The sequence below is a fragment of the Lupinus angustifolius genome, chromosome LG08 (genome assembly GCF_001865875.1).
Source record: "Lupinus angustifolius cultivar Tanjil chromosome LG08, LupAngTanjil_v1.0, whole genome shotgun sequence".
Lineage (NCBI taxonomy): Eukaryota > Viridiplantae > Streptophyta > Magnoliopsida > Fabales > Fabaceae > Lupinus > Lupinus angustifolius.
The window spans coordinates 7,591,881-7,606,298 of NC_032016.1; the positions used below are offsets into that span (position 1 = coordinate 7,591,881).

Consider the following 14,418-nt stretch of genomic DNA (forward strand, 5'->3'; position numbering starts at 1 on the left):
TACCGGGTAAAAGAATACAATATAATATTACTTCTTTATAGTTAAGTAACCTTATTTGACTTTGAAAACAAACTCGGGTCACAATTCTAAAAGCTTCCAACTATGCAATCAGAAGCATATTATGTGCCTTCACAATAGATAGTTTTCACATATTTTAGGCAAATGTATATTACTTGACCATCTTGATTTAATCCTCACAATAACATTTAAATAATTAGGGAAAAAGTTGTTTTGCATACACTCATTTGAAAGTGTGTTGACAATGAATGTGTTTTTTTTTATAAAATGAAATAACGAATATGGGATAATATTCACCCTCACTGTAATAAGACATGAACATGTTAAAAAAATAATCAGCATTTTTAATTTGTCGGTTAAACTGAATCAATTAATCTAATGTGTTGATTCAAAGTAAAAGAACTATATTGTCACTTAAATATGTGATTCATAAAAATTGGGAGGGGTTTTGTTTAAGTTATTGACTATATACTAAATTAATTTTCATCCATTTTTTTAGAAGAAATGAACATAGTCCAAATATATTGGTTCGGATAATGGAAAAGTCCGCTTCTGAGTAAGATCCTTATGTCATTCCTTTCCTAAACTCCTACTTAGGGAGAATATTGATATATTCATGTTAAATAATATTGTTTGAACATGAACTTAGGATAAACAAAGATCATCTGTCTTCATGTTCTTGGCCAATAAAATTTTAGTTAATAATATAAAAGTAATGTTTTTTGTTTTTCTAACTTTTAAGTGTCATTTTTTTATTAGATTGAGACATAGATGAATACATAAATAAGTGAGAAAAAGTTATATGAAGAAGCATGTAACACGTCATATTTAGAGACAAATATATTTTATGATTTTGATACTATCATTTAAAATTAAATTTAAACAATACAAATTTCAAAGCCATCTAATAGCAACAGAACTTGGGCTTTTAGCCCTAAACATGTATTTGAAATGCTCCACGATCATAACGGCACACGTGGACTCCGTTGTGGTTGAGCGAAGCGGCAAAAAATTAAATTCAAAAAAGCGAAAAGAGAGGAAGTAACCATTATAGCCAACTCATCTCAACGGCTCTTTCCAACTTTACCCATCAAAACTAACCATGGTTAGGTTAATGACAGCAACACTTTACCTCAAAATATCTCATATCTCAGATCCCTTCCCACCTATAAAACAAACCCAAATATCACCCATTTTTCGCATTCACTCTTTTTTTCTCTAGAAGGCGTCTTCATAAACGTCTTCGTTTTACGCTCTTCGCTTTTTTTCAAATTTGAATTTGAATTTCTTCGAACGTTTCATTAGCGAAAATGAGAGAGTGCATTTCAATCCACATTGGTCAGGCTGGTATCCAGGTTGGAAATGCTTGCTGGGAGCTTTACTGTCTTGAACATGGCATCGGGGTAAGCATTTTTCTCCAGATCTGTGTTTTTATCGTGTTGCAATTTGTTTATATTTCACAGATCTAGGTTAATTTTGAGTAGATCTGTTTACATAGTTATGCCATTTACTTGATTTTTTATTCGATTTGTGTTTTAACCTTGCTGTAATTTGTTTCAATTCAATAGATCTAGGTTTATAATGAGCATCATTATGTGATTTTGTGTTTTTATATATCTTTTTGTTTTTGTCATTTTAGATCTGTAACATTTGCCATACGATCTGTATATATAGCATATATTTGTTTGTTTCGATCTGAAAGTGAATATTAATGGTGTTCTTCATTAGTTTCTTCCTTTTAAAAACCAGATCTAAGATTTTGATTTTGAATCAATTTACTGGATTATTTAAATTTTTTTTAATTAATCATCACGGATAGTTGTTTCTATATTGAATTTTACATGAAAAATGCCACCTTGTATCAAGCATATAGTGTAATTTTTCAAGGAACGTAATAAATAATTTGTCACTGAACTTTGTATTTGTGTTCAGCCTGATGGACAAATGCCTAGTGACAAGACCGTTGGTGGAGGTGATGATGCGTTCAACACCTTTTTCAGTGAGACTGGTGCCGGAAAGCACGTTCCACGTGCTGTCTTCGTAGATCTCGAACCAACTGTTATCGACGAGGTCAGGACTGGTACTTACCGCCAGCTTTTCCACCCAGAGCAGCTCATCAGCGGCAAAGAAGATGCTGCCAACAACTTTGCCCGTGGTCATTATACCAGTAAGTCAAATATAGCAACATTGTGCCTCTCTTATTTCCTTTATACACTCTGTAATTGTTTCGAATGATCTTGTTTCCTTTATACAATCCCTAATTGTTTCGAATGATCGTATCTGATATGCTTTTGATGTCTGTTCTTTACAGTTGGGAAAGAGATCGTTGATCTGTGCTTGGACCGTATCAGGAAGCTTGCTGATAACTGCACTGGCCTCCAAGGTTTCTTGGTGTTCAATGCTGTTGGTGGAGGAACTGGTTCTGGTCTCGGTTCCCTTCTGTTGGAACGTTTGTCCGTTGACTATGGAAAGAAATCAAAGCTCGGGTTCACTGTTTACCCTTCTCCTCAGGTTTCCACCTCTGTTGTTGAGCCATACAACAGTGTCCTCTCAACCCACTCCCTTTTGGAGCACACTGATGTGTCCATTCTGTTGGACAATGAAGCTATCTACGACATTTGCAGGCGCTCTCTTGATATCGAGCGTCCCACCTACACCAACCTTAACCGCCTGGTTTCTCAGGTAACATTCATCAAATAGATGGCTGGTCTCTTCCTAATTTTGAGCGTTAACAGTTAACCTTGTTTAATTCTATGATTTTGATGTTGTTTGTTTTGGTTTCAGGTTATATCTTCATTGACTGCTTCACTGAGGTTTGATGGTGCCCTCAATGTGGATGTGACTGAATTCCAGACCAACTTGGTCCCCTATCCTAGAATCCACTTCATGCTTTCCTCATATGCACCTGTTATCTCTGCTGAGAAGGCATACCATGAACAACTTTCCGTGGCCGAAATCACTAACAGTGCATTTGAGCCCTCATCTATGATGGCCAAGTGTGACCCACGCCACGGAAAGTACATGGCTTGTTGTCTGATGTACCGTGGTGATGTTGTCCCCAAGGATGTCAATGCTGCTGTTGGCACCATCAAGACAAAGCGAACCATTCAGTTTGTTGATTGGTGCCCTACCGGTTTCAAGTGTGGTATTAACTATCAGCCACCTACTGTTGTTCCCGGAGGTGACCTTGCCAAGGTGCAGAGGGCTGTTTGCATGATTTCTAACTCGACCAGTGTGGCCGAGGTGTTCTCTCGCATTGACCACAAGTTTGATCTCATGTATGCCAAGCGTGCTTTTGTTCACTGGTATGTGGGTGAGGGTATGGAAGAAGGTGAATTCTCTGAGGCTCGTGAAGATCTTGCTGCCCTTGAGAAGGATTATGAAGAAGTGGGTGCTGAGTCTGCTGAGGGTGGTGATGATGACATTGAAGACTACTAGATAGAATCTATTTCTGATTCTGGTGGCCTTTTGTTTTTCTTGTATGACCTTTCTATGTTGTGTTTGTTTCTTCAGATTCTACCAGAACTGTATTTGTGGGTTGTTGTTGCTTTGGATGGCATTGTTTTGATGCCCCGCTTTTTTCTGAAATGTTGATGAAAACATCCATATATTATCTTTATTGCTTCTGCCAGTGTGTTTTATGCAGTATTTTTGTATGTTGAACTCCATCTTTTTTTTTCGGGGGAAGAGTAATCTTGGCTTATATCATTGGATTTGAATAAAGATTTGTTACTTAATAAATATCTGAATAAAGATCTGTTGTAGTAGATGGGTATTTAAACAATTATGTTAGCACTAAACTTGCTTCTACTTTAGTAATTTAAAAAAAAAAACTCTCGGCACCCTCTCTTCAAAACTCTCCCCCTATTCATAATGAGGTTATAACCTACAATTTTTTGCAAAAGATACAAATCTGATACACGACTATATAAGCTTATGAATTAAAATTGACAACCTTTTATATGTTAATATTATGATAATTTATCTTTTGTATTATATTACCATTCTCAGCTTATGAATTAAAATTGACAACCTTTTATATGTTAATATTATGATAATTTATCTTTTGTATTATATTACCATTCTCATGTTTCAATAGAAGACGCTGGCTATGTTTTGTTTGATGCCATCTCTTCTTTCTGCAGCTGCTTCAATAGAAGGAACCATTTAATGTGCCCCTTCTTCAATGGTTTTTTACACACAATTTGACCTCATAGTCAACCATTTAATGTGCCTTTATGCCACTGAATAAGATCAATTATATGTGGCTCTTTCAAAATCATGTTCATCGAAACATTGACTTACAAGATTTTGGATTAAATCAATAGTCTTCACTCATCAATATAGATACACTTCTTCATAGATATAAATTTCCTTGTATTAAACTTGTGCATGGTCTTTTATGCAGCTTGATTATAATACATTAAGACAGAAATGCATAGGACATTATGTCTTATTTGGACGATAATGTAACTATTTTAGGTGATCATGTGATTATTTAGTAACTTTTAGATAATCCATGTATAATTTATATGGTTAAGATTTAAAATGCTCTCATATTCTGAATATATGAAGTGTTCTCACCATGTACATGAGTAATGTTCCTAATGTGCTTCCGTTTAAATTTAACGTATATAATGTCATATATGCAAAATCACAAATGCAGATGAAAAAGAACTGAGTCAAAGATCAATGTAAAATAGATAACAAGCTCTTCCCCTGTGATATTTTTACGAAGAAAATAAATCAACAAGGGCAAAGTAAACAGATATTTGAAATATGTAACTAGATACCTAAAAGGGCTAATCATATAAGATGTTCCCTTCAATTTAACCGAGGAGCCATCTCAGATATCCTTTCATCTTCTAGGAGTTCATAAGGGTCCACATATTGGGGAGGTGATAGATACATCTTGCTTGCGTCATGGACGAAACTCGGTCCGAAATACTGTAACAGCGAAGTGTGTAAGTAAATATTACATGATTCATCAACCATTCTTATGTATCCACGACAAGCAGAATCTATTCAGAAAAACAATGAAGCTTGGAGAACAAAAAGGAGAGGCTAAAGCATGACAAACACACCAGATAAGAACATATTTCCATTAAATGTGTCCATTTCTGATTTCTGAACAGGGCAAAATATTTGACACCATGAGTTCATGCTGTATAAAGTTTGTTGTCTATTATGAAATATTAAAACTGCAAAAATTAACAGCTTCAGCATTATGAGTTATGACATGGGAGTACCTGCTCCAAAGATTTAAATCTCAATTGTACTGGTTGATTGAGAGGTTTTATCAGTTCACCAGAACAGACACAAAATGCATGCAAATAAAAGCTACTAAAGCAAATTAAAAAGTAACAATCGATAAGGAAGCCAAGACTATAGTCTGTAGGTTATAAACTTGTCCTGGTTTTCTAATCTCATAGGTTATATTCCGTCCAAGCGTCCACAAAGTTTTTATTTACTTTAATAAGAAACGAGTAAATAGATCAAAGAAAAATAATAGTATAATTATACATATGAGATGGCAAGATGCATACAATAGTTAACAAGTAAATGGTACAATTTGACAGGACAGAAAAATGAAACCGTATACACATTAGTTGACGGGAAAAGAACTTACGAAGTAGATAGCAGAGAAAAATGCAACAGTTATGATGATCAACGGCCCAAATCCCAAGAAGAATGTTCCTCCAGTTGTCAACAGCAGTTTAGCACGAGGAGCCAAGCCCTGAAATGGATCGACACAAATTATTTTTGGTCATTTCAATCCAAAAAATGCGGTTTCATTATATTTAAGCATCAAACTCACTTCAATATAATAATAGAATAACAGTTCTGATTCAGTGGGATTTGATTTTGCTGAAGAGGACAAATGTGATGTACATTTCTATCAGCTAAGAAACTTAAACAACAATCAAACCTTTATCCCACTATGTGAGGTCGGCTACATGGATCGAACAATATCATAATGTTCTATAATAAATCATCCGCTAATAAACTCATGAAAACAAAATTATGGGGTGCTACAATTGTTACCTTCTCTCTCATCAATATTCAGTACAAATTAAAGGGCGCCAATGTCTACACTGGTTTGATAGAGAGAAGTCATTGCATAATATAGACATCATTCATCATGATCATTGTTTATACATAATCTGTTTTACCACCATCATCATCATATCTCATGATTGTTTTCTCCATGTAACTTACACACATTTCACACTTCTCCTAATTTAAGTTCAAGGAAATACCGCAACTCATATCATAAGAAGCATGGAAGCTGTATTTCAATGAAGGATATGAATAAATGAAAGAAGAATTATTCCTATATAGGGTACAAACTTTATTTTGAAATTATTTAAAACTCTAAAACTCATTCTCTCTAGCAAAGACAAAAAATAATGTTTGTTCGAGTATAATAACTTGCTATAAAATTATATTAGTGTCAAAATTATGAAAGTACAATTATTTGTCGGAAATCTGATGACATACCAACTTTATTGTGAAATTATTTTGAACTTCTACTAATTCTCTGAAACATATGACTTTTACAGTTCCAACATCTGATCCAGAGGTAAAGTCTCAAAGTGTTCATGCTAAAGTGCTACTATTTGAAGCTAAAAGTAAAGCCAGATCAAGTTTCGTGCTTTGAATAAAAAGTCTAATATTTCAAGCACTGAGAACTACCAAAAAAGAAAGAAAAGGGTACTGGTGTCACTCATCAATGAAATTATACCTATTGCTATACTTGATGGCGCATAAAATATAAAACCGAATACAAAGTTTCAGGTATGATGTTGAAACGATAGCCTTGTTGCCATTTATAACTGATTTTTCTGTATTCTTCTTCATCTATTCACGCTTCCTGTTTTTATTTCTCCCCCCTCTCATCAATTATTTAATAAAAATATATTTGAATTAGTATTCTTCATGTTGAAATATCATTGGAGCAGTACAAACTACAAACTACAAACAATGAACACATGATAGATTAATGTAAACAAACTACTAGCAACAAAATCTCGGCAATAAAAACACTAATATTTGATATATTATTCATAAAATGTTATAAATGCACCAACCTCAAGACCTTCGCTGTTCAGTGTCATGGATCGCTCCCTCTGATTGTCCAGACTCCTCTCAACATTGGTTGAGACATATTTTCTGTTTGCGAAACCCCAATCTTCTTCATTAACATACACCTCTTCATCAAGTCCATAGTTACCTTTCTTGTAATCCTCAAGCAATGAGGTAGGACTCATACCTCTCCTCTTCAATTCTTTCATAAATAATGATTCTGGAGGTTCTTCTCCTGAACAATAGTAATGGAACGAGCCATCAAAAGGTAAAGTTAGTCACTTGATGTTCCTTTTAACCACTCATAGTTTATAAACTCTCCAATTGTTTGTTATTCTCATGTATTATATCCTATCTCACAAAGAAAAAGATGAATGCACGAGTTTTTTAGTACAAATTTCATCCTACACTGAATCTGTTGAAATTGAAATGAATATCACAAAACATTTTGCTGCAGTGTCGGTCTTGCTTTACCATTCGTGGTGGCAACACTTACACGTCAAGCAAAGTCATTGATGGATGCCCCACCTACTGTGATAAAAGCTTGGTTGTTGTTGTTGTATCGATAATTGTACAAATAAATAACAAATGCTAGCAACACATTAGAACTTTCTTCAATACACTCTCTATTATTGGGTAATATTCATGTGAGATTCACTAACATAGTTTCATATGTGATTTAATGTGAAACCTTTAATAGAAAGTATGTTATTGTTCAAATAACATATATATATATATAAAATAAACTTCAAAATTGCATACCAGTATACTCCTACTAACATTTTCAATAGACAATTGTTCATGTTATGAAATGATAAAAGTAAAAACATTCAAGTAAGAAGAAGAAAAAAAAACTTGCCATTTTTTTGGTTGTTGGTATTTTGAGCTTGACAGAAGACCCTGAACAAGGTGGTAGACTTAGAACTCGTTAAAGTTTGCAACTTTATGATCCTTTTTTGGAAGTAACTTTGAAATGGATTCAAGATGCATTTTTTAGGAAAATTGGAATGGGAAAGAGAAAATTGAGAGAGAGTAGGTTTCAGAATTTGCAAAGAAGCCATAACTAACACACCAAAATCCTAAGAGAGAGATTTCATTGGGTCCCAAATGGAAGAAACGTGTTTTGTGGAAGAAGGAACATAAAGCTTCTTCTAGCGGAACATAAGCAGAGGCTGAAGCAATTGAGAAGCGTAGTTTAGCTTGAGAGAACAAATTGTGGCTAATGTGCGCTGTAGATGAATCTGTTTTTTGTGGCTAGAACCTGAAAATCGTGGATTATGAGTTTGAGGTTGACAACAAACAAAATATAAGAACATGACAAATTATTATGTTTTTTTTTTCAAATGAAATTAATTATTTGTTTATTTTTGGGTCCACTCCCATGGTAGGACACAAACTCCAATCATTCTGTTCCTTCCATTAAAACCTGGTAAACATGTGATGTTAAAATATGTTACTACCACTTGGAAACAAAATATTCTGGATTGAGTAAACAAAAGTTAATGGGCGTTTAAATTATGAATTTTGTTACTAACATCACTAAGATTTTATTAGAGTAAACCCCTGAATTTTAGTAAAATTATTTTAATTATTTCTCACTTTTCTACATCTACACAAATCCCTAATTTTTTGTAATTTCGTTAAACTGATCAACCATACATAAGAAATAAGTGTATCTTTTAAATATAAAAAAATGTATAAATGCAATTAAGTTAAACAAAACATGATATATTATATTGTGGAGACAAGTCCAAATAAGTATATCTTTTAAACAATATATCATGTTTTGGTTAACTAAATTACATTTATCACATTTTTTGTATAAAAGATTACACTTATTTTTTCGTGCAGGGGTGATAAGTGTAATAAAAGTATAAAAATCAAGGGCTTTGTGTAGGTGTAAAAAAATGATTGATAGTTTATATAATTTAGATAAAACTCAGGGACTGTCAGTATAATTTACTCATATTCTTATTAGGAAACAAAATACATAAATCTTTTGGTGTTAACAAAAAAAAAAAATCAACAATTTGTTTCAATCTATATCCTAACATGTATTTTTAAGGCTGTTTTATATAAGTGAGTTCAATTTAACAAAACTTACTGTTCATAATCTTCTAGTCAAATATCTTATGTGCAATTTGTTTTTCAATTTTCAAAATGTGCAACACAGTCCCTAAACTTCAAAAAAACTGCAAAGTGGTCCATAAAATATTTTTCTGCCTGAATTAAGCTTAGTTTAATTTGTTATGATGAATACCTTAATTGATTATTGGAAATCCCCTTTTGTAAAGAATAATATATCATAGAAAGACAAATCTTGGAATTAGATTGGCGTGTAAGCTCTGAGGACCTTGCCATTGTAGTATTCAACTATTGCTCAATGCATGCAACACTATTAATCATAATCATAGTTCACAATTTGACATATCAAATGTAACTGCAATAAACTTGTATAAAGTGGCTAGTTCATGAAGTTTGATTAATAATGGACATGTTTCTCTTCAATGGACTTGAATATTTTTGCTGCTTTGTGTTGTGGACTAGATAATGGTCTTCACCTGAATTGACTGAAAAGCCTTATGAGTTGCATGTGTTGGAGCAACATCTGAAACCACTAGAACAGTGTCTCCTTGGCTGATCAATCCCTTAGACTTCATATGTTGGATAGATTTTGAAATGTTAGATTCTGCATCATCTGACAAATCAACAAGGAGGGGTACAACACCCCATTGCAAATTCAGAGCCATTCGGGTACTGTCATCATCGGTGAAAGCAAAGATCGGAGGATTGGGGCGGTTGCGTGATAGGAGCGATGCCATGTATCCATGCTTTGTGTATACAAAGATAGCATCCACGCCAAGCTTGTTAGCTGCAGACATATACATGAGTGGATTTTAATAATTTACTTTTGAGCCACTAAGTAAATTTAACTACAACAGGACTACTATAATCAGAAGAGTAAGTATGGAGTACCCATTTCAACAGCGCAATTGCATATTTGCTCGGTGATATGATCTGGCAATGAAGCTCCAAGTTGACGGTGATTCAGAAGAGACTGTCTGTTTTCCTCTCTAACCCATGATTCCATTCTAGAGCTGGTCATATTCAGGACTGCCAGAGCTTTCTGTCCATATGATCCGATAGCTGACTCGCCAGACAACATCAATGCATCGGCATATTGTCGAACTGCTTCAGAAACATCTGCCACCTTATAGCATATAAGCAAAATTTGTTGTAATAGTTAGTTCAGCATTCCAACTAGGAAAATCTATCATCCTATAGGAAAATCTGGGAATATTTTACCTCAGCACGTGTCGGTGTTGGATATTCAATCATTGACTCAAGAAGCTGAGAAGCTACAATCACTGGCTTGTTTAGTTGTCTGCAAATGTTAATTATATCCTCTTGGACAGTAGGGATCTGTTCAAGTGGTATTTCAACTCCAAGGTCACCACGAGCCACCATGATTCCATCTGAAGCTTGCACTATTTCCTCAAGGTTATGAAGGGCTTCTAAGTTTTCTATCTTTGCCAATACTTTTATGGATCTGAAACAATTGTTTACCATTCTTGATCTATGCCAAAATAACTTCGAAAAAGAAGCTTTTATATAGCAGAAAGGAATGTTGATGCTGAAAGACTCGAGGCAATTAAGTAATGAAAGATAGATATGCGGTTAAAAGCAGCATTCTCAAATAGCAATGATGGAAATAAAGCCAGCCACCAATTATAATAACTCAAATATGCATTTCTTCTATCACAAAAGGTGCAATAGTAACCTAGGGAAGTAATGCTCTAAATGTGCCAGTTCCTGACAAAAACCCGACCAACTTACACAGTTTCTAGCAGTTACAACCTACATGCATTCAGATTGAAGATGAAAAATGACACATCTAGGTTGATAATGACATGGTACAACATGTCATTAGGAAGCACAGGTATCACATACCAGAGTGTTGTCAAAAAGGTCGATAGGGTACATGTGGAAAATCAATAGGTGTGACACTTGGCAGATCCTAGCCACTATCATGAGTCATGATATTCTGTTCTAGAGAAAATTACCCCAATATTTTTCGTTGAATATTTTTCATAGCTCGATAGATAATTTGATAAGCAAATTTTCCATGTTTCATAATGATAGAACTGTATAAACAATACTTTCATAAATTTTTGCTTCCTTACTTGGTTGATTTGGTAGAGAGGTAGTTCTTCAGATCCTTGATAGAATCTGCGTTATTGACAAAGGATAAGGCAAATAAATCAACTTCCTCAGTGATACCAAAATCAATGTCAGCCCAATCCTGTGGAAAAAATAACAATCTGAATTTATGAGAAATTCATATAAGTGAATGGTTCCAGGTTTATAGAAATATTAAAAGAAATAAATATACACCAAAAAGTTCACAAAGACAGAGTCTTAATAGTTTAAGTTAATGAAGAATATTATATGGTCAGTCATGAAAAAGGTAGTTTGGCTGTGAGCTATGCTGGATGTGTGGCCGCCGAAACTTATGTAATAGTGATTACACTTAAAACATTTACACCATTAACTAAGAATTTAACAACTTTTGAATTTATGGTAATTGAACGACTAACAATTCTTCCTGCAACTTTAAGGACTCATGAAAGAAACTCGGGGCATTTGAACACTATATTATGCAATTTGCCTATGTCTAGAGGCACTATGTTATTGACCAAACAAACAAAAATATATAAAATAGGTTTTGACAACCCGTTGACATTTTTTCCTGCATAAATGACGAAACAATCAGTTGATATCGTTAGCTTATGTTGGTTTCCAATGAGGTTCAGCAGTAAACATGAAATAGGCCACAGTCTTCTTATCCTCCTTGGTCTTCATTAATAAGCTAAAAAATAAAGCTGCAATATATATTACCTTTGTAGATAGAGTGGGGAGCTCGTAATTTCTCCGGACAAGCTTTCCATCTCTCCAGAAACTAAATTTGGCTCCAGGTAGGAAAAGACCAGCATCGATGCATTTGCAATGCAAATCACCTCCAGTCTTTTCAGTGACTACAAAGCGTGCCATTCCCCCATCAATAACAAGTTCATCACCCACTTCAATACCTGAAAGCCATTAACTAAGCTCAGATTCTTCAGAATATATTCACTTGAATACATACCAACATTTCAACAGTGAAATTTATGAGTTAAGATACCGAAGGCTTGAATCTTCATTCATTTCGCAATATATCAATTACCTTCAGAAAAACCTTTATAGTTTGCTTGAATGGTGAATGGACGAGAACCCTCAAAATGTTCAACGGTAAACCGCCAAATGGAATCTTCCTGATGTTGAAACAAAATAAACAGTTATCAAGAGTTCATTGATCCAAATTCAATTTGGCAAATTCTAATGGTGCGATCCCAGAGGACTAAAGCAAACAAGCCTTTCACAAAACCAATAGGAGCAGAATCAGGGACGTGGCAACTCTAGGCCAGACTAAAAAACACCTTTCACCATTTATATGTTCACTTGTTAATTTAGGTGATAAGTCTTACTGTGATAATTTTTTTGTTGAGTCCTTGGGGTTTCTTGCAAGGACACACCGATACGACATGGGATCATACAATACTACAAATTTAAAATTTATAGGACACAACACAGCTATGTAGATATAAAATTAACATAAAAATACAAATCTTAAATTAAAAGAGATGAACGATGTTTTTTAAGTTGACACGAGCCATTGTAAACCTAATAAAATGCTAATTTTTATCTAGCTATTGTGATATTTCCATCTACAATGGTATAAAAGTTCAAAAGGTAAACTTATAAAATGTTGTAAAATATAGTGAGTATCCGAAAGTGTCCAACATATGTATGTGTCTGCAGGAACATACACAACGACTATTGTGAAGTGTCCATGCTTCCTTTGTTTCTTGTGCTGCTTATAAACAAATTTATTGTTAAAGTAACAATCGCTATCAATTCCCAATCTCTTCTCTAAACTATTGTCATTTGCAAGCATTGTACACCTGATAAACAATTTTGAATCTAAAAAACTAGAACAATGAAACTATGATTAATGAAATAGACAAAACCCCTGCAAAAATATGCAACAAACATCACATACATATAGTGATATACTAAATTTACCTCTACTTTAACAGAAAAAGGAGCACCATGATCAACAACATGAATCTGACTACCCTCAGTATCAATCATAACAGAAACAGAGAAACCCTTTTCCTCATTCAACTTCTTAATCTTCCTTATCACATCACTGTGCCACTCCCTAGTACCATGACACATGTTGAGCCTTGCAACATTCATTCCCAACAGTGCCAACTTCTCTAGTTCCTCCAATGATGAACATGCTGGACCAACAGTGCACACAAGCTTTGTCTTTCTCAACCCTTCAAACCCCTTCACTTTCAACTCTCCTTCTGAAACTACATCAAACCCAAAAGTTTCTTCCAAAGTTTTACTCTTTGATCCCTCTAAACCCACTTCCACAACTGCATGAACCTTAAGTCCATGGTTTACCTTCAATTTTTCTCTGTTGAAGCAAAATCTCGGATTGTTAACAATTGATGCAGCAAAAGCTACATTCTTCAAATGAATTTGAGAGTTTCTAGGAAGGGTTGAAAGGGAAAAAAGACTTAGATCGCATGCTGAAGCAGCCATTGACTTCAAAACTATAGCAGAAATAGTGGTTAGTTGTTGTGAGGAATCAAGATCATAATTTATAATATATGCAAATAAAGTTTTGAACTTTACGACAATTTAGAGGTGGGTTTAGCACGTTAATCTAGTGGTATAAGGCCTACTCAATCCTAAGCCAAGAGTTCCATTACTTGAACACTACACTTATTTGTGAAGGGCAGCACGCCCAAAAGATAGTACAAAAAAAGTCCGGTTTGAATTGTTTAATGTTGTAAACTCCGCCAAGGCTTGGACTTTGGTTGCTGGACAAAGCGGGCATTGGAAAGTATAAAGAATATTGAATTTGAAATTGACCAAAATATATTAATTGATATGATTAAGAATTATGAGGGAAATAAAATAGGAGGAATGAAGGGTATACATGGCTCGTCGTAGCTCACATTTTTTTGCAGGTATGATATATAATTTTTGTCCATTTACTTGTTTTGCCTGATCCGTTTTGTCTGCCAAGTTTGCGGACATTTACGTTGGGCCTTCAGGCAGCCCATAAATATAATTTAAGGAAAAAGTAAGAAAATTTTAAATGAGTTATGATGTAATGTGATTTTTAATCCCTAAAAAATTATAATTAATATAATTTGTTAAACTTCATATAAAATATTAAAAAAATTGTTAATTTTT

General features: G+C 34.1%; 3 protein-coding genes across 5 annotated transcripts; 1 reads left to right on the forward strand and 2 right to left on the reverse strand.

The window, feature by feature from the left end:
* Positions 1,199-3,657, forward strand: LOC109354448 (tubulin alpha chain-like). Its single transcript, XM_019596948.1, has 4 exons — positions 1,199-1,421; positions 1,951-2,185; positions 2,330-2,700; positions 2,803-3,657. Exons 1-4 carry the CDS (start codon positions 1,329-1,331, stop codon positions 3,454-3,456), a joined length of 1,353 nt encoding a protein of 450 aa, XP_019452493.1. The 5' UTR covers positions 1,199-1,328; the 3' UTR covers positions 3,457-3,657.
* Positions 4,680-8,365, reverse strand: LOC109355233. The gene is made up of 5 exons (XM_019598263.1): positions 8,263-8,365; positions 7,964-8,204; positions 7,110-7,339; positions 5,648-5,755; positions 4,680-4,965 (listed from the first exon to the last, which is right to left on the reverse strand). Exons 2-5 carry the CDS (start codon positions 8,163-8,165, stop codon positions 4,843-4,845), a joined length of 663 nt encoding a protein of 220 aa, XP_019453808.1. The 5' UTR covers positions 8,166-8,204; positions 8,263-8,365; the 3' UTR covers positions 4,680-4,842.
* LOC109354492 (pyruvate kinase isozyme A, chloroplastic-like) lies at positions 9,436-13,886 on the reverse strand. 3 transcript variants are annotated; one of them, XR_002108558.1, is made up of 8 exons: positions 13,228-13,886; positions 12,329-12,416; positions 12,004-12,194; positions 11,289-11,407; positions 10,411-10,654; positions 10,081-10,315; positions 9,598-9,976; positions 9,436-9,563 (listed from the first exon to the last, which is right to left on the reverse strand). XR_002108558.1 is itself a non-coding variant. In XM_019597033.1 (8 exons), coding segments are annotated over exons 1-8 (1,737 nt in total). In that variant the 5' UTR covers positions 13,759-13,886; the 3' UTR covers positions 9,436-9,616. The 3 variants fall into 3 exon arrangements, 2 of the variants coding, with proteins under 2 accessions (XP_019452578.1, XP_019452577.1); XM_019597033.1 differs by having other exon boundaries at positions 9,436-9,617; positions 9,649-9,976; XM_019597032.1 differs by having other exon boundaries at positions 9,459-9,976.

Coding starts and splice junctions, on each gene's coding strand:
- LOC109355233 (XM_019598263.1), bottom strand. CDS start 8,165: ATGGCTTCTTTGCAAATTCTGAAACCTACTCTCTCTCAATTTTCTCTT. Junction 7,340..7,963: donor TACCAACAACCAAAAAAATG/GCAAGTTTTTTT, acceptor ACTATTGTTCAG/GAGAAGAACCTCCAGAATCA. Junction 5,756..7,109: donor TGAACAGCGAAGGTCTTGAG/GTTGGTGCATTT, acceptor GATCCATTTCAG/GGCTTGGCTCCTCGTGCTAA.
- LOC109354448 (XM_019596948.1), top strand. CDS start 1,329: ATGAGAGAGTGCATTTCAATCCACATTGGTCAGGCTGGTATCCAGGTT. Junction 1,422..1,950: donor GTCTTGAACATGGCATCGGG/GTAAGCATTTTT, acceptor ATTTGTGTTCAG/CCTGATGGACAAATGCCTAG. Junction 2,186..2,329: donor TGCCCGTGGTCATTATACCA/GTAAGTCAAATA, acceptor TGTTCTTTACAG/TTGGGAAAGAGATCGTTGAT.
- LOC109354492 (XM_019597033.1), bottom strand. CDS start 13,758: ATGGCTGCTTCAGCATGCGATCTAAGTCTTTTTTCCCTTTCAACCCTT. Junction 10,655..11,288: donor CTCTCTACCAAATCAACCAA/GTAAGGAAGCAA, acceptor CAATTGTTTCAG/ATCCATAAAAGTATTGGCAA. Junction 10,316..10,410: donor CAACACCGACACGTGCTGAG/GTAAAATATTCC, acceptor ATATGCTATAAG/GTGGCAGATGTTTCTGAAGC.